We start from the raw sequence: 19,251 nt of genomic DNA, 5'->3' as shown, positions 1-19,251 counted from the left end.
GACATACAAGTGTTTGTGTGACATAGAAGTGTTGTGTGACATCTTCCTGCTGGACATAGAAGTGTTGTGTGACATAGAAGTGTTGTGTGACATAGAAGTGTTGTGTGGACATAGAAGTGTTGTGTGACATCTTCCTGCTGGACATAGAAGTGTTGTGTGACATAGAAGTGTTGTGTGACATAGAAGTGTTGTGTGACATAGAAGTGTTGTGTGGACATCTTCCTGCTGGACATAGAAGTGTTGTGTGACATAGAAGTGTTGTGTGACATCTTCCTGTTGTGTGACATCTTCCTGCTGGACATAGAAGTGTTTGTGTGACATAGAAGTGTTTGTGTGACATAGAAGTGTTGTGTGACATAGAAGTGTTGTGTGACATCTTCCTGCTGGACATAGAAGTGTTGTGTGACATCTTCCTGTTGTGTGACATCTTCCTGCTGGACATAGAAGTGTTGTGTGACATCTTCCTGTTGTGTGACATCTTCCTGCTGGACATAGAAGTGTTGTGTGACATAGAAGTGTTGTGTGACATCTTCCTGCTGGACATACAAGTGTTGTGTGACATAGAAGTGTTGTGTGACATCTTCCTGCTGGACATAGAAGTGTTGTGTGACATCTTCCTGTTGTGTGACATCTTCCTGTTGTTGTGACATCTTCCTGCTGGACATAGAAGTGTTGTGTGACATAGAAGTGTTGTGTGACATAGAAGTGTTGTGTGACATAGAAGTGTTGTGTGACATAGAAGTGTTGTGTGACATCTTCCTGTTGTGGTGACATAGAAGTGTTGTGTGACATAGAAGTGTTGTGTGACATAGAAGTGTTGTGTGACATAGAAGTGTTGTGTGACATCTTCCTGTTGTGTGACATCTTCCTGCTGGACATACAAGTGTTGTGTGACATAGAAGTGTTGTGTGACATAGAAGTGTTGTGTGACATCTTCCTGTTGTGTGACATCTTCCTGCTGGACATACAAGTGTTGTGTGACATAGAAGTGTTGTGTGACATCTTCCTGCTGGACATAGAAGTGTTGTGTGACATAGAAGTGTTGTGTGACATAGAAGTGTTGTGTGACATAGAAGTGTTGTGTGACATCTTCCTGCTGGACATAGAAGTGTTGTGTGACATAGAAGTGTTGTGTGACATCTTCCTGTTGTGTGACATCTTCCTGCTGGACATAGAAGTGTTGTGTGACATAGAAGTGTTGTGTGACATAGAAGTGTTGTGTGACATAGAAGTGTTTGTGTGACATCTTCCTGCTGGACATAGAAAGTGTTGTGTGACATCTTCCTGTTGTGTGACATCTTCCTGCTGGACATAGAAGTGTTGTGTGACATCTTCCTGCTGGACATAGAAGTGTTTGTGTGACATAGAAGTGTTGTGTGGACATAGAAGTGTTGTGTGACATCTTCCTGTTGTGTGACATCTTCCTGCTGGACATACAAGTGTTGTGTGACATAGAAGTGTTGTGTGACATAGAAGTGTTGTGTGACATCTTCCTGTTGTGTGACATCTTCCTGCTGGACATACAAGTGTTGTGTGACATAGAAGTGTTGTGTGACATCTTCCTGCTGGGACATAGAAGTGTTGTGTGACATAGAAGTGTTGTGTGACATAGAAGTGTTGTGTGACATAGAAGTGTTGTGTGACATCTTCCTGCTGGACATAGAAGTGTTGTGTGGACATAGAAGTGTTGTGTGACATAGAAGTGTTGTGTGACATAGAAGTGTTGTGTGACATCTTCCTGCTGGACATAGAAGTGTTGTGTGACATAGAAGTGTTGTGTGACATCTTCCTGTTGTGTGACATCTTCCTGCTGGACATAGAAGTGTTGTGTGACATAGAAGTGTTGTGTGACATAGAAGTGTTGTGTGACATAGAAGTGTTGTGTGACATCTTCCTGCTGGGACATAGAAGTGTTGTGTGACATCTTCCTGTTGTGTGACATCTTCCTGCTGGGACATAGAAGTGTTGTGTGACATCTTCCTGTTGTGTGACATCTTCCTGCTGGACATAGAAGTGTTGTGTGACATAGAAGTGTTGTGTGACATCTTCCTGCTGGACATAGAAGTGTTGTGTGACATAGAAGTGTTGTGTGACATCTTCCTGTTGTGTGACATCTTCCTGCTGGACATAGAAGTGTTTGTGTGACATAGAAGTGTTGTGTGGACATAGAAGTGTTGTGTGGACATAGAAGTGTTGTGTGACATCTTCCTGCTGGACATAGAAGTGTTGTGTGACATCTTCCTGTTGTGTGACATCTTCCTGCTGGACATAGAAGTGTTGTGTGACATCTTCCTGTTGTGTGACATCTTCCTGCTGGACATAGAAGTGTTTGTGTGACATAGAAGTGTTGTGTGACATCTTCCTGCTGGACATAGAAGTGTTGTGTGACATAGAAGTGTTGTGTGACATCTTCTGCTGGACATAGAAGTGTTGTGTGACATATTCCTGTTGTGTGACATCTTCTGTTGTGTGACATCTTCCTGCTGGGACATAGAAGTGTTGTGTGACATAGAAGTGTTGTGTGGACCATAGAAGTGTTGTGTGACATAGAAGTGTTGTGTGACATAGAAGTGTTGTGTGACATCTTCCTGTTGTGTGACATAGAAGTTTCTGCTGTGACATAGAAGTGTTGTGTGACATAGAAGTGTTGTGTGGACATAGAAGTGTTGTGTGACATCTTCCTGTTGTGTGACATCTTCCTGCTGGACATACAAGTGTTGTGTGACATAGAAGTGTTGTGTGACATAGAAGTGTTGTGTGACATCTTCCTGTTGTGTGACATCTTCCTGCTGGACATAGAAGTGTTGTGTGACATAGAAGTGTTGTGTGACATCTTCCTGCTGGACATAGAAGTGTTGTGTGACATAGAAGTGTTGTGTGACATAGAAGTGTTGTGTGACATAGAAGTGTTGTGTGACATCTTCCTGCTGGACATAGAAGTGTTGTGTGACATAGAAGTGTTGTGTGACATCTTCCTGTTGTGTGACATCTTCCTGCTGGACATAGAAGTGTTGTGTGACATAGAAGTGTTTGTGTGACATAGAAGTGTTGTGTGGACATAGAAGTGTTGTGTGACATCTTCCTGCTGGACATAGAAGTGTTGTGTGACATCTTCCTGTTGTGTGACATCTTCCTGCTGGACATAGAAGTGTTGTGTGACATCTTCCTGCTGGACATAGAAGTGTTGTGTGACATAGAAGTGTTGTGTGACATAGAAGTGTTGTGTGACATCTTCCTGTTGTGTGACATCTTCCTGCTGGACATACAAGTGTTGTGTGACATAGAAGTGTTGTGTGACATAGAAGTGTTGTGTGACATCTTCCTGTTGTGTGACATCTTCCTGCTGGACATACAAGTGTTGTGTGACATAGAAGTGTTGTGTGACATCTTCCTGCTGGACATAGAAGTGTTGTGTGACATAGAAGTGTTGTGTGACATAGAAGTGTTGTGTGACATAGAAGTGTTGTGTGACATCTTCCTGCTGGACATAGAAGTGTTGTGTGACATAGAAGTGTTGTGTGACATAGAAGTGTTGTGTGACATAGAAGTGTTGTGTGACATCTTCCTGCTGGACATAGAAGTGTTGTGTGACATAGAAGTGTTGTGTGACATCTTCCTGTTGTGTGACATCTTCCTGCTGGACATAGAAGTGTTGTGTGACATAGAAGTGTTGTGTGACATAGAAGTGTTGTGTGACATAGAAGTGTTGTGTGACATCTTCCTGCTGGACATAGAAGTGTTGTGTGACATCTTCCTGTTGTGTGACATCTTCCTGCTGGACATAGAAGTGTTGTGTGACATCTTCCTGTTGTGTGACATCTTCCTGCTGGACATAGAAGTGTTGTGTGACATAGAAGTGTTGTGTGACATCTTCCTGCTGGACATACAAGTGTTGTGTGACATAGAAGTGTTGTGTGACATCTTCCTGCTGGACATAGAAGTGTTGTGTGACATCTTCCTGTTGTGTGACATCTTCCTGTTGTGTGACATCTTCCTGCTGGACATAGAAGTGTTGTGTGACATAGAAGTGTTGTGTGACATAGAAGTGTTGTGTGACATAGAAGTGTTGTGTGACATAGAAGTGTTGTGTGACATCTTCCTGTTGTGTGACATAGAAGTGTTGTGTGACATAGAAGTGTTGTGTGACATAGAAGTGTTGTGTGACATAGAAGTGTTGTGTGACATCTTCCTGTTGTGTGACATCTTCCTGCTGGACATACAAGTGTTGTGTGACATAGAAGTGTTGTGTGACATAGAAGTGTTGTGTGACATCTTCCTGTTGTGTGACATCTTCCTGCTGGACATACAAGTGTTGTGTGACATAGAAGTGTTGTGTGACATCTTCCTGCTGGACATAGAAGTGTTGTGTGACATAGAAGTGTTGTGTGACATAGAAGTGTTGTGTGACATAGAAGTGTTGTGTGACATCTTCCTGCTGGACATAGAAGTGTTGTGTGACATAGAAGTGTTGTGTGACATCTTCCTGTTGTGTGACATCTTCCTGCTGGACATAGAAGTGTTGTGTGACATAGAAGTGTTGTGTGACATAGAAGTGTTGTGTGACATAGAAGTGTTGTGTGACATCTTCCTGCTGGACATAGAAGTGTTGTGTGACATCTTCCTGTTGTGTGACATCTTCCTGCTGGACATAGAAGTGTTGTGTGACATCTTCCTGTTGTGTGACATCTTCCTGCTGGACATAGAAGTGTTGTGTGACATAGAAGTGTTGTGTGACATCTTCCTGCTGGACATACAAGTGTTGTGTGACATAGAAGTGTTGTGTGACATCTTCCTGCTGGACATAGAAGTGTTGTGTGACATCTTCCTGTTGTGTGACATCTTCCTGTTGTGTGACATCTTCCTGCTGGACATAGAAGTGTTGTGTGACATAGAAGTGTTGTGTGACATAGAAGTGTTGTGTGACATAGAAGTGTTGTGTGACATAGAAGTGTTGTGTGACATCTTCCTGTTGTGTGACATAGAAGTGTTGTGTGACATAGAAGTGTTGTGTGACATAGAAGTGTTGTGTGACATAGAAGTGTTGTGTGACATCTTCCTGTTGTGTGACATCTTCCTGCTGGACATACAAGTGTTGTGTGACATAGAAGTGTTGTGTGACATAGAAGTGTTGTGTGACATCTTCCTGTTGTGTGACATCTTCCTGCTGGACATACAAGTGTTGTGTGACATAGAAGTGTTGTGTGACATCTCCCTGCTGGACATAGAAGTGTTGTGTGACATAGAAGTGTTGTGTGACATCTTCCTGTTGTGTGACATCTTCCTGCTGGACATAGAAGTGTTGTGTGACATAGAAGTGTTGTGTGACATAGAAGTGTTGTGTGACATAGAAGTGTTGTGTGACATAGAAGTGTTGTGTGACATAGAAGTGTTGTGTGACATCTTCCTGTTGTGTGACATCTTCCTGTTGTGTGACATCTTCCTGCTGGACATAGAAGTGTTGTGTGACATAGAAGTGTTGTGTGACATAGAAGTGTTGTGTGACATAGAAGTGTTGTGTGACATAGAAGTGTTGTGTGACATAGAAGTGTTGTGTGACATAGAAGTGTTGTGTGACATAGAAGTGTTGTGTGACATAGAAGTGTTGTGTGACATAGAAGTGTTGTGTGACATAGAAGTGTTGTGTGACATCTTCCTGTTGTGTGACATAGAAGTGTTGTGTGACATAGAAGTGTTGTGTGACATAGAAGTGTTGTGTGACATAGAAGTGTTGTGTGACATCTTCCTGTTGTGTGACATCTTCCTGCTGGACATACAAGTGTTGTGTGACATAGAAGTGTTGTGTGACATAGAAGTGTTGTGTGACATAGAAGTGTTGTGTGACATCTTCCTGTTGTGTGACATAGAAGTGTTGTGTGACATAGAAGTGTTGTGTGACATAGAAGTGTTGTGTGACATAGAAGTGTTGTGTGACATCTTCCTGTTGTGTGACATCTTCCTGCTGGACATAGAAGTGTTGTGTGACATAGAAGTGTTGTGTGACATCTCCCTGCTGGACATAGAAGTGTTGTGTGACATAGAAGTGTTGTGTGACATAGAAGTGTTGTGTGACATCTTCCTGTTGTGTGACATGTTCCTGCTGGACATAGAAGTGTTGTGTGACATAGAAGTGTTGTGTGACATCTTCCTGTTGTGTGACATGTTCCTGCTGGACATAGAAGTGTTGTGTGACATAGAAGTGTTGTGTGACATAGAAGTGTTGTGTGACATCTTCCTGTTGTGTGACATGTTCCTGCTGGACATAGAAGTGTTGTGTGACATAGAAGTGTTGTGTGACATAGAAGTGTTGTGTGACATAGAAGTGTTGTGTGACATAGAAGTGTTGTGTGACATAGAAGTGTTGTGTGACATAGAAGTGTTGTGTGACATAGAAGTGTTGTGTGACATAGAAGTGTTGTGTGACATCTTCCTGTTGTGTGACATCTTCCTGTTGTGTGACATCTTCCTGCTGGACATAGAAGTGTTGTGTGACATAGAAGTGTTGTGTGACATCTTCCTGTTGTGTGACATCTTCCTGTTGTGTGACATAGAAGTGTTGTGTAACATCTTCCTGTTGTGTGACATAGAAGTGTTGTGTGACATCTTCCTGTTGTGTGACATCTTCCTGTTGTGTGACATAGAAGTGTTGTGTAACATCTTCCTGTTGTGTGACATAGAAGTGTTGTGTGACATCTTCCTGTTGTGTGACATAGAAGTGTTGTGTGACATCTTCCTGTTGTGTGACATAGAAGTGTTGTGTGACATCTTCCTGTTGTGTGACATCTTCCTGCTGGACAGTGTCTGTCCAAACACACGCTGGAAGTTGATGCAAAGACGGAGACAGACGGGCAGAAAGTGAAAGAGACAGTATCAAGTTACCCGTTGGTGGGCACCATGTCCGAGGGTGCGGAGGAGGACCCGCCCTATGTGCTGGAAGTCTACAAGGTAGGCAGAACCTTCTCACCTTTGACCTCAAGCAAACTAGCTTCTACTTCTTTGTGTGCAAGGACCTGAGTGAGGAGGAGCTTGTTGACAAGGTGATGGAGTGTGACATCATCATCTACAACATCACCCACAATCCTCAGCAGATCCCCCAGGCCAGCTACCTGCTGTCAGGTGAGCACTCGGCATCACCTGGGCTCAAGTGGCCATGGAAACACACTCCATGGCCACCTCAGCTCCGCCTCTTTTTTAGGAGCGCAGCAAAAACCCCATTGAAATGTTCTTCTATAGAGGAAAATACACTATATTGCCTAAAGTATTTGGCCACCCGCCTTGACCCACATGTGGACTTGAAGTGCCATCTTTCATACCAACATGACTCTGCACCAGTGCACACTGCAAGATCCATAATGGCATGGATGACAGTCTGGTGTGGAGGAACTTGACTGGCCTGCACAGAGTCCTGACCTAAACCCCATAGATAAATTAGAAGGGAAACTGAGAGCCAGACCTTCTCCACCAACATCAGTGTGTCACCTCACCAATGTGCTTTTGGAAGAATGCTGGAGAATTGCTACAAAGACACTCTCTGCAACCTTGTGGACAGCCTTCCCAGAAGACTTGAAGCTGCAGTCCCGATCAAATGCAGATTTGCTTCCAACAAATACAAATGTATTCATAAAGTACTTTTATGTATGTTGTCATGGATGTTGTGTCCTTGTCACTAACATCTGGTTACAAGTCTGGATGTTGTGTCCTTGTCACTAACATCTGGTAACAAGTCTGGATGTTGTGTCCTTGTCACTAACATCTGGTTACAAGTCTGGATGTTGTGTCCTTGTCACTAACATCTGGTAACAAGTCTGGATGTTGTGTCCTTGTCACTAACATCTGGTTACAAGTCTGGATGTTGTGTCCTTGTCACTAACATCTGGTTACAAGTCTGGATGTTGTGTCCTTGTCACTAACATCTGGTTACAAGTCTGGATGTTGTGTCCTTGTCACTAACATCTGGTTACAAGTCTGGATGTTGTGTCCTTGTCACTAACATCTGGTTACAAGTCTGGATGTTGTGTCCTTGTCACTAACATCTGGTTACAAGTCTGGATGTTGTGTCCTTGTCACTAACATCTGGTTACAAGTCTGGATGTTGTGTCCTTGTCACTAACATCTGGTTACAAGTCTGGATGTTGTGTCCTTGTCACTAACATCTGGTTACAAGTCTGGATGTTGTGTCCTTGTCACTAACATCTGGTTACAAGTCTGGATGTTGTGTCCTTGTCACTAACATCTGGTTACAAGTCTGGATGTTGTGTCCTTGTCACTAACATCTGGTTACAAGTCTGGATGTTGTGTCCTTGTCACTAACATCTGGTAACAAGTCTGGACTGTTCATGTCTTTGTCAAGTCACCAGGTAACAACATACCTGTCTGTGTATCTTCTTGTGTTGGCAGCCCTCCATGACAAAATATCACTATTTAGTAAACCAAAGATGTTCATCCTCATCTCCACCGTCATGACTTGGACCTGCAGTCAGCCAATCACCTCTGTAAGTACTTAGTACTCAGTTCCACTCTAATATCAAGTGTCAATCAACTCTGTAAGTACTTAGTACTCAGTTCCACTCTAATATCAAGTGTCAAACACCTCTGTAAGTACTTAGTACTCAGTTCCACTCTAATATCAAGTGTCAAACACCTCTGTAAGTACTTAGTACTCAGTTCCACTCTAATATCAAGTGTCAAACACCTCTGTAAGTACTTAGTACTCAGTTCCACTCTAATATCAAGTGTCAATCAACTCTGTAAGTACTTAGTACTCAGTTCCACTCTAATATCAAGTGTCAAACACCTCTGTAAGTACTTAGTACTCAGTTCCACTCTAATATCAAGTGTCAAACACCTCTGTAAGTACTTAGTACTCAGTTCCACTCTAATATCAAGTGTCAATCACCTCTGTAAGTACTTAGTACTCAGTTCCACTCTAATATCAAGTGTCAAACACCTCTGTAAGTACTTAGTACTCAGTTCCACTCTAATATCAAGTGTCAATCAACTCTGTAAGTACTTAGTACTCAGTTCCACTCTAATATCAAGTGTCAAACACCTCTGTAAGTACTTAGTACTCAGTTCCACTCTAATATCAAGTGTCAAACACCTCTGTAAGTACTTAGTACTCAGTTCCACTCTAATATCAAGTGTCAATCACCTCTGTAAGTACTTAGTACTCAGTTCCACTCTAATATCAAGTGTCAAACACCTCTGTAAGTACTTAGTACTCAGTTCCACTCTAATATCAAGTGTCAAACACCTCTGTAAGTACTTAGTACTCAGTTCCACTCTAATATCAAGTGTCAATCACCTCTGTAAGTACTTAGTACTCAGTTCCACTCTAATATCAAGTGTCAATCAACTCTGTAAGTACTTAGTACTCAGTTCCACTCTAATATCAAGTGTCAAACACCTCTGTAAGTACTTAGTACTCAGTTCCACTCTAATATCAAGTGTCAAACACCTCTGTAAGTACTTAGTACTCAGTTCCACTCTAATATCAAGTGTCAAACACCTCTGTAAGTACTTAGTACTCAGTTCCACTCTAATATCAAGTGTCAATCACCTCTGTAAGTACTTAGTACTCAGTTCCACTCTAATATCAAGTGTCAATCAACTCTGTAAGTACTTAGTACTCAGTTCCACTCTAATATCAAGTGTCAATCACCTCTGTAAGTACTTAGTACTCAGTTCCACTCTAATATCAAGTGTCAATCAACTCTGTAAGTACTTAGTACTCAGTTCCACTCTAATATCAAGTGTCAAACACCTCTGTAAGTACTTAGTACTCAGTTCCACTCTAATATCAAGTGTCAATCAACTCTGTAAGTACTTAGTACTCAGTTCTACTCTAATATCAAGTGTCAAACACCTCTGTAAGTACTTAGTACTCAGTTCCACTCTAATATCAAGTGTCAAACACCTCTGTAAGTACTTAGTACTCAGTTCCACTCTAATATCAAGTGTCAATCACCTCTGTAAGTACTTAGTACTCAGTTCCACTCTAATATCAAGTGTCAAACACCTCTGTAAGTACTTAGTACTCAGTTCCACTCTAATATCAAGTGTCAATCAACTCTGTAAGTACTTAGTACTCAGTTCCACTCTAATATCAAGTGTCAAACACCTCTGTAAGTACTTAGTACTCAGTTCCACTCTAATATCAAGTGTCAAACACCTCTGTAAGTACTTAGTACTCAGTTCCACTCTAATATCAAGTGTCAATCACCTCTGTAAGTACTTAGTACTCAGTTCCACTCTAATATCAAGTGTCAAACACCTCTGTAAGTACTTAGTACTCAGTTCCACTCTAATATCAAGTGTCAAACACCTCTGTAAGTACTTAGTACTCAGTTCCACTCTAATATCAAGTGTCAATCACCTCTGTAAGTACTTAGTACTCAGTTCCACTCTAATATCAAGTGTCAATCAACTCTGTAAGTACTTAGTACTCAGTTCCACTCTAATATCAAGTGTCAAACACCTCTGTAAGTACTTAGTACTCAGTTCCACTCTAATATCAAGTGTCAAACACCTCTGTAAGTACTTAGTACTCAGTTCCACTCTAATATCAAGTGTCAATCACCTCTGTAAGTACTTAGTACTCAGTTCCACTCTAATATCAAGTGTCAAACACCTCTGTAAGTACTTAGTACTCAGTTCCACTCTAATATCAAGTGTCAAACACCTCTGTAAGTACTTAGTACTCAGTTCCACTCTAATATCAAGTGTCAATCACCTCTGTAAGTACTTAGTACTCAGTTCCACTCTAATATCAAGTGTCAATCAACTCTGTAAGTACTTAGTACTCAGTTCCACTCTAATATCAAGTGTCAAACACCTCTGTAAGTACTTAGTACTCAGTTCCACTCTAATATCAAGTGTCAAACACCTCTGTAAGTACTTAGTACTCAGTTCCACTCTAATATCAAGTGTCAATCACCTCTGTAAGTACTTAGTACTCAGTTCCACTCTAATATCAAGTGTCAAACACCTCTGTAAGTACTTAGTACTCAGTTCCACTCTAATATCAAGTGTCAATCACCTCTGTAAGTACTTAGTACTCAGTTCCACTCTAATATCAAGTGTCAATCAACTCTGTAAGTACTTAGTACTCAGTTCCACTCTAATATCAAGTGTCAAACACCTCTGTAAGTACTTAGTACTCAGTTCCACTCTAATATCAAGTGTCAATCACCTCTGTAAGTACTTAGTACTCAGTTCCACTCTAATATCAAGTGTCAAACACCTCTGTAAGTACTTAGTACTCAGTTCCACTCTAATATCAAGTGTCAATCACCTCTGTAAGTACTTAGTACTCAGTTCCACTCTAATATCAAGTGTCAATCACCTCTGTAAGTACTTAGTACTCAGTTCCACTCTAATATCAAGTGTCAAACACCTCTGTAAGTACTTAGTACTCAGTTCCACTCTAATATCAAGTGTCAATCACCTCTGTAAGTACTTAGTACTCAGTTCCACTCTAATATCAAGTGTCAAACACCTCTGTAAGTACTTAGTACTCAGTTCCACTCTAATATCAAGTGTCAAACACCTCTGTAAGTACTTAGTACTCAGTTCCACTCTAATATCAAGTGTCAATCACCTCTGTAAGTACTTAGTACTCAGTTCCACTCTAATATCAAGTGTCAATCACCTCTGTAAGTACTTAGTACTCAGTTCCACTCTAATATCAAGTGTCAATCACCTCTGTAAGTACTTAGTACTCAGTTCCACTCTGATATCAAGTGTCAATCACCTCTGTAAGTACTTAGTACTCAGTTCCACTCTAATATCAAGTGTCAATCACCTCTGTAAGTACTTAGTACTCAGTTCCACTCTAATATCAAGTGTCAAACACCTCTGTAAGTACTTAGTACTCAGTTCCACTCTAATATCAAGTGTCAATCACCTCTGTAAGTACTTAGTACTCAGTTCCACTCTAATATCAAGTGTCAATCACCTCTGTAAGTACTTAGTACTCAGTTCCACTCTAATATCAAGTGTCGATCACCTCTGTAAGTACTTAGTACTCAGTTCCACTCTAATATCAAGTGTCAAACACCTCTGTAAGTACTTAGTACTCAGTTCCACTCTAATATCAAGTGTCAAACACCTCTGTAAGTACTTAGTACTCAGTTCCTCTCTAATATCAAGTGTCAATCACCTCTGTAAGTACTTAGTACTCAGTTCCACTCTAATATCAAGTGTCAAACACCTCTCTAAGTACTTAGTACTCAGTTCCACTCTAATATCAAGTGTCAATCACCTCTGTAAGTACTTAGTACTCAGTTCCACTCTAATATCAAGTGTCAATCCCCTCTGTAAGTACTTAGTACTCAGTTCCACTCTAATATCAAGTGTCAAACACCTCTGTAAGTACTTAGTACTCAGTTCCACTCTAATATCAAGTGTCAATCACCTCTGTAAGTACTTAGTACTCAGTTCCACTCTAATATCAAGTGTCAAACACCTCTGTAAGTACTTAGTACTCAGTTCCTCTCTAATATCAAGTGTCAATCACCTCTGTAAGTACTTAGTACTCAGTTCCACTCTAATATCAAGTGTCAATCATCTCTGTAAGTACTTAGTACTCAGTTCCACTCTAATATCAAGTGTCAAACACCTCTGTAAGTACTTAGTACTCAGTTCCTCTCTAATATCAAGTGTCAATCACCTCTGTAAGTACTTAGTACTCAGTTCCACTCTAATATCAAGTGTCAATCACCTCTGTAAGTACTTAGTACTCAGTTCCACTCTAATATCAAGTGTCAAACACCTCTGTAAGTACTTAGTACTCAGTTCCACTCTAATATCAAGTGTCAATCATCTCTGTAAGTACTTAGTACTCAGTTCCACTCTAATATCAAGTGTCAATCATCTCTGTAAGTACTTAGTACTCAGTTCCACTCTAATATCAAGTGTCAATCACCTCTGTAAGTACTTAGTACTCAGTTCCTCTCTAATATCAAGTGTCAAACACCTCTGTAAGTACTTAGTACTCAGTTCCACTCTAATATCAAGTGTCAAACACCTCTGTAAGTACTTAGTACTCAGTTCCACTCTAATATCAAGTGTCAAACACCTCTGTAAGTACTTAGTACTCAGTTCCTCTCTAATATCAAGTGTCAAACACCTCTGTAAGTACTTAGTACTCAGTTCCTCTCTAATATCAAGTGTCAATCACCTCTGTAAGTACTTAGTACTCAGTTCCACTCTAATATCAAGTGTCAATCATCTCTGTAAGTACTTAGTACTCAGTTCCACTCTAATATCAAGTGTCAAACACCTCTGTAAGTACTTAGTACTCAGTTCCTCTCTAATATCAAGTGTCAAACACCTCTGTAAGTACTTAGTACTCAGTTCCACTCTAATATCAAGTGTCAAACACCTCTGTAAGTACTTAGTACTCAGTTCCACTCTAATATCAAGTGTCAAACACCTCTGTAAGTACTTAGTACTCAGTTCCACTCTAATATCAAGTGTCAATCACCTCTGTAAGTACTTAGTACTCAGTTCCACTCTAATATCAAGTGTCAAACACCTCTGTAAGTACTTAGTACTCAGTTCCACTCTAATATCAAGTGTCAAACACCTCTGTAAGTACTTAGTACTCAGTTCCACTCTAATATCAAGTGTCAAACACCTCTGTAAGTACTTAGTACTCAGTTCCACTCTAATATCAAGTGTCAATCACCTCTGTAAGTACTTAGTACTCAGTTCCACTCTAATATCAAGTGTCAAACACCTCTGTAAGTACTTAGTACTCAGTTCCACTCTAATATCAAGTGTCAAACACCTCTGTAAGTACTTAGTACTCAGTTCCACTCTAATATCAAGTGTCAATCATCTCTGTAAGTACTTAGTACTCAGTTCCACTCTAATATCAAGTGTCAATCATCTCTGTAAGTACTTAGTACTCAGTTCCACTCTAATATCAAGTGTCAATCACCTCTGTAAGTACTTAGTACTCAGTTCCTCTCTAATATCAAGTGTCAAACACCTCTGTAAGTACTTAGTACTCAGTTCCACTCTAATATCAAGTGTCAAACACCTCTGTAAGTACTTAGTACTCAGTTCCACTCTAATATCAAGTGTCAAACACCTCTGTAAGTACTTAGTACTCAGTTCCTCTCTAATATCAAGTGTCAAACACCTCTGTAAGTACTTAGTACTCAGTTCCTCTCTAATATCAAGTGTCAATCACCTCTGTAAGTACTTAGTACTCAGTTCCACTCTAATATCAAGTGTCAATCATCTCTGTAAGTACTTAGTACTCAGTTCCACTCTAATATCAAGTGTCAAACACCTCTGTAAGTACTTAGTACTCAGTTCCTCTCTAATATCAAGTGTCAAACACCTCTGTAAGTACTTAGTACTCAGTTCCACTCTAATATCAAGTGTCAATCACCTCTGTAAGTACTTAGTACTCAGTTCCACTCTAATATCAAGTGTCAAACACCTCTGTAAGTACTTAGTACTCAGTTCCACTCTAATATCAAGTGTCAATCACCTCTGTAAGTACTTAGTACTCAGTTCCACTCTAATATCAAGTGTCAATCACCTCTGTAAGTACTTAGTACTCAGTTCCACTCTAATATCAAGTGTCAAACACCTCTGTAAGTACTTAGTACTCAGTTCCACTCTAATATCAAGTGTCAAACACCTCTGTAAGTACTTAGTACTCAGTTCCTCTCTAATATCAAGTGTCAAACACCTCTGTAAGTACTTAGTACTCAGTTCCACTCTAATATCAAGTGTCAATCACCTCTGTAAGTACTTAGTACTCAGTTCCACTCTAATATCAAGTGTCAAACACCTCTGTAAGTACTTAGTACTCAGTTCCACTCTAATATCAAGTGTCAAACACCTCTGTAAGTACTTAGTACTCAGTTCCTCTCTAATATCAAGTGTCAAACACCTCTGTAAGTACTTAGTACTCAGTTCCACTCTAATATCAAGTGTCAAACACCTCTGTAAGTACTTAGTACTCAGTTCCACTCTAATATCAAGTGTCAATCACCTCTGTAAGTACTTAGTACTCAGTTCCACTCTAATATCAAGTGTCAATCACCTCTGTAAGTACTTAGTACTCAGTTCCTCTCTAATATCAAGTGTCAATCACCTCTGTAAGTACTTAGTACTCAGTTCCACTCTAATATCAAGTGTCAATCACCTCTGTAAGTACTTAGTACTCAGTTCCACTCTAATATCAAGTGTCAAACACCTCTGTAAGTACTTAGTACTCAGTTCCACTCTAATATCAAGTGTCAAACACCTCTGTAAGTACTTAGTACTCAGTTCCTCTCTAATATCAAGTGTCAAACACCTCTGTAAGTACTTAGTACTCAGTTCCACTCTAATATCAAGTGTCAAACACCTCTGTAAGTACTTAGTACTCAGTTCCACTCTAATATCAAGTGTCAAACACCTCTGTAAGTACTTAGTACTCAGTTCCACTCTAATATCAAGTGTCAATCACCTCTGTAAGTACTTAGTACTCAGTTCCTCTCTAATATCAAGTGTCAATCACCTCTGTAAGTACTTAGTACTCAGTTCCACTCTAATATCAAGTGTCAATCTTTGGGCGCCCTAACAGTGGAGTACCACTAGATGGAGCCCACTTACCACTAATTTGAGTGTCACCACTTTCGAGGACTATGGATTCAAGACAAGTCTGGTGTTCCAAAACCTGATTGCTAAACACCATCTAGACCGGAGAAAATGGAACTTTCCTACACGGAAATGAGCAAACCAGGATTCCAACCTTGCATCTCCTTCCTCACTGTGAGGGCAATATCACAACCATCCCAGACTCAGATTCATCAACATGTCTTAAAGGAGCATATGTGATAGTGTCATGTCAAGTCATCATCATATGATATGTCATATCGATGCCCCGCCCTCCAGCGTTTGACCAATCAGAAAGTCTGAGTGTGTCACATCCAGGTTGCCATCTTAGTCTGACCACTGCCACTGGTAAGGTTACTAAACATGTCAGACCTTAGTCCATCTAAAAGTTACCATTCTCAACTTAGTCATGACAAAACCAGGATTTGATGCCTTTGAAAGATGGAGACCAAATATTCTTCGTCGAAAAAACAGAAGCTGAAATGAAGAATTAAATTAAAATGTATTTATTATTCTTTACAATAAAAAAAATTAATTACTTGAACATTGATTAAATTGTCAGGAAAGAAGAGGAAGGAATTTAAAAGGTAAAAAGGTATATGTGTTTAAAAATCCTGAAATCATTTTTAAGGTTGTATTTTTTCTCTAAAATTGTCTTTCTGAAAGTTATAAGAAGCAAAGTAAAAAAATAAATGGATTTATTTAAACAAGGAAGACCAAGTCTATAAAATATTTTCTTGGATTTTCAAATTCTATTTGAGTTTTGTCTCTCTTAGAATTAAAAATGTCAAGCAAAGCGAGACCAGCTTGCTAATAAATAAATAACATTTAAAAAATAGAGGCAGCTCACTGGTAAGTGCTGCTATTTGAGCTATTTTTAGAACAGGCCAGCGGGCGACTCATCTGGTCCTTACGGGCGACCTGGTGTTGGTGACCCCTGATGTACAGCAACTTATGTATTTTAGTGTCAGAAGTGGATATTTTTCTGTGAAAGTGGTGGAGTAAAAGGTAGTACTGATAAAGAATGTGGATGTTGTAAGACAGGTCCTGTCATGTTGTGAGACAGGTCCTGTCATGTTGTAAGACAGGTCCTGTCGTGTTGTGAGACAGGTCCTGTCGTGTTGTGAGACAGGTCCTGTCGTGTTGTGAGACAGGTCCTGTCTCACAACACGACAGGACCTGTCTCCCAACACGACAGGACCTGTCTCCCAACACGACAGGACCTGTCTCCCAACACGACAGGACCTGTCTCCCAACACGACAGGACCTGTCTTACAACACGACAGGTTCTGTCTCACAACACGACAGGACCTGTCTCACAACACGACAGGACCTGTCTCCCAACACGACAGGACCTGTCTCCCAACACGACAGGACCTGTCTCCCAACACGACAGGACCTGTCTCCCAACACGACAGGACCTGTCTCCCAACACGACAGGACCTGTCTTACAACACGACAGGTTCTGTCTCCCAACACGACAGGACCTGTCTCCCAACACGACAGGACCTGTCTCCCAACACGACAGGACCTGTCTTACAACACGACAGGACCTGTCTCACAACACGACAGGACCTGTCTCCCAACACGACAGGACCTGTCTCACAACACGACAGGTCCTGTCATGTTCCACCTCTGTCTGTCATAGGACGACCTGGAGCTTCCTTTCACCGATGATGACTTTCGAAGAAGACAAGCACACCCAAACTTCCAGGAGCACCTGGAACTGGAAAAAAAAGTGGTTAAACTTGGCAAAAGTGTAAGTGACACCTTCTCTTCTTATTGTTGTCATCTCACACATCCACCTTCTCTTCTTATTGTTGTCATCTCACACATCCACCTTCTCTTCTTATTGTTGTCATCTCACACATCCACCTTCTCTTCTTATTGTTGTCATCTCACACATCCACCTTCTCTTCTTATTGTTGTCATCTCACACATCCACCTTCTCTTCTTATTGTTGTCATCTCACACATCCACCTTCCCTTCTTATTGTTGTCATCTCACACATCTACCTTCTCTTCTTATTGTTGTCATCTCACACATCCACCTTCTCTTCTTATTGTTGTCATCTCACACATCCACCTTCTCTTCTTATTGTTGTCATCTCACACATCCACCTTCTCTTCTTATTGTTGTCATCTCACACATCCACCTTCTCTTCTTATTGTTGTCATCTCACACATCCACCTTCTCTTCTTATTGTTGTCATCTCACACATCCACCTTCTCTTCTTATTGTTGTCATCTCACACATCCACCTTCTCTTCTTATTGTTGTCATCTCACACATCCACCTTCCCTTCTTATTGTTGTCATCTCACACATCCACCTTCTCTTCTTATTGTTGTCATCTCACACATCCACCTTCTCTTCTTATTGTTGTCATCTCACACATCCACCTTCTCTGCTTATTGTTGTCATCTCACACATCCACCTTCTCTTCTTATTGTTGTCATCTCACACATCCACCTTCTCTTCTTATTGTTGTCATCTCACACATCCACCTTCTCTTCTTATTGTTGTCATCTCACACATCCACCTTCTCTTCTTATTGTTGTCATCTCACACATCCACCTTCTCTTCTTATTGTTGTCATCTCACACATCCACCTTCTCTTCTTATTGTTGTCATCTCACACATCCACCTTCTCTTCTTATTGTTGTCATCTCACACATCCACCTTCTCTTCTTATTGTTGTCATCTCACACATCCACCTTCTCTTCTTATTGTTGTCATCTCACACATCCACCTTCTCTTCTTATTGTTGTCATCTCACACATCCACCTTCTCTTCTTATTGTTGTCATCTCACACATCCACCTTCTCTTCTTATTGTTGTCATCTCACACATCCACCTTCTCTTCTTATTGTTGTCATCTCACACATCCACCTTCTCTTCTTATTGTTGTCATCTCACACATCCACCTTCTCTTCTTATTGTTGTCATCTCACACATCCACCTTCTCTTCTTATTGTTGTCATCTCACACATCCACCTTCTCTTCTTATTGTTGTCATCTCACACATCCACCTTCTCTTCTTATTGTTGTCATCTCACACATCCACCTTCTCTTCTTATTGTTGTCATCTCACACATCCACCTTCTCTTCTTATTGTTGTCATCTCACACATCCACCTTCTCTTCTTATTGTTGTCATCTCACACATCCACCTTCTCTTCTTATTGTTGTCATCTCACACATCCACCTTCTCTTCTTATTGTTGTCATCTCACACATCCACCTTCTCTTCTTATTGTTGTCATCTCACACATCCACCTTCTCTTCTTATTGTTGTCATCTCACACATCCACCTTCTCTTCTTATTGTTGTCATCTCACACATCCACCTTCTCTTCTTATTGTTGTCATCTCACACATCCACCTTCTCTTCTTATTGTTGTCATCTCACACATCCACCTTCTCTTCTTATTGTTGTCATCTCACACATCCACCTTCTCTTCTTATTGTTGTCATCTCACACATCCACCTTCTCTTCTTATTGTTGTCATCTCACACATCCACCTTCTCTTCTTATTGTTGTCATCTCACACATCCACCTTCTCCTTCTTATTGTTGTCATCTCACACATCCACCTTCCCTTCTTATTGTTGTCATCTCACACATCCACCTCT

The 19,251-nt window shown here is 40.6% G+C and overlaps 1 protein-coding gene across 1 annotated transcript in view; it reads left to right on the top strand.

The window, feature by feature from the left end:
- The first annotated feature begins 6,795 nt into the window (after positions 1-6,795).
- LOC133542606 (adenylate kinase 7-like) overlaps positions 6,796-19,251 on the top strand; it is a 16,491-nt gene continuing 4,035 nt past the window's right edge. Inside the window, exons 1-3 of the mRNA XM_061886886.1 lie at positions 6,796-7,113; positions 8,395-8,489; positions 17,270-17,380. Coding sequence (XP_061742870.1) covers positions 7,038-7,113; positions 8,395-8,489; positions 17,270-17,380 — 282 coding nt within the window. The 5' untranslated portion in view covers positions 6,796-7,037. The remainder of the gene's footprint in view (positions 7,114-8,394; positions 8,490-17,269; positions 17,381-19,251) is intronic.

This window comes from Nerophis ophidion, linkage group LG24 (assembly GCF_033978795.1).
Source record: "Nerophis ophidion isolate RoL-2023_Sa linkage group LG24, RoL_Noph_v1.0, whole genome shotgun sequence".
Classification (NCBI taxonomy): Eukaryota; Metazoa; Chordata; class Actinopteri; order Syngnathiformes; family Syngnathidae; genus Nerophis; species Nerophis ophidion.
Note: the sequence above shows the minus strand (reverse complement) of the source record. Positions and strands in the feature narration are given on the sequence as shown.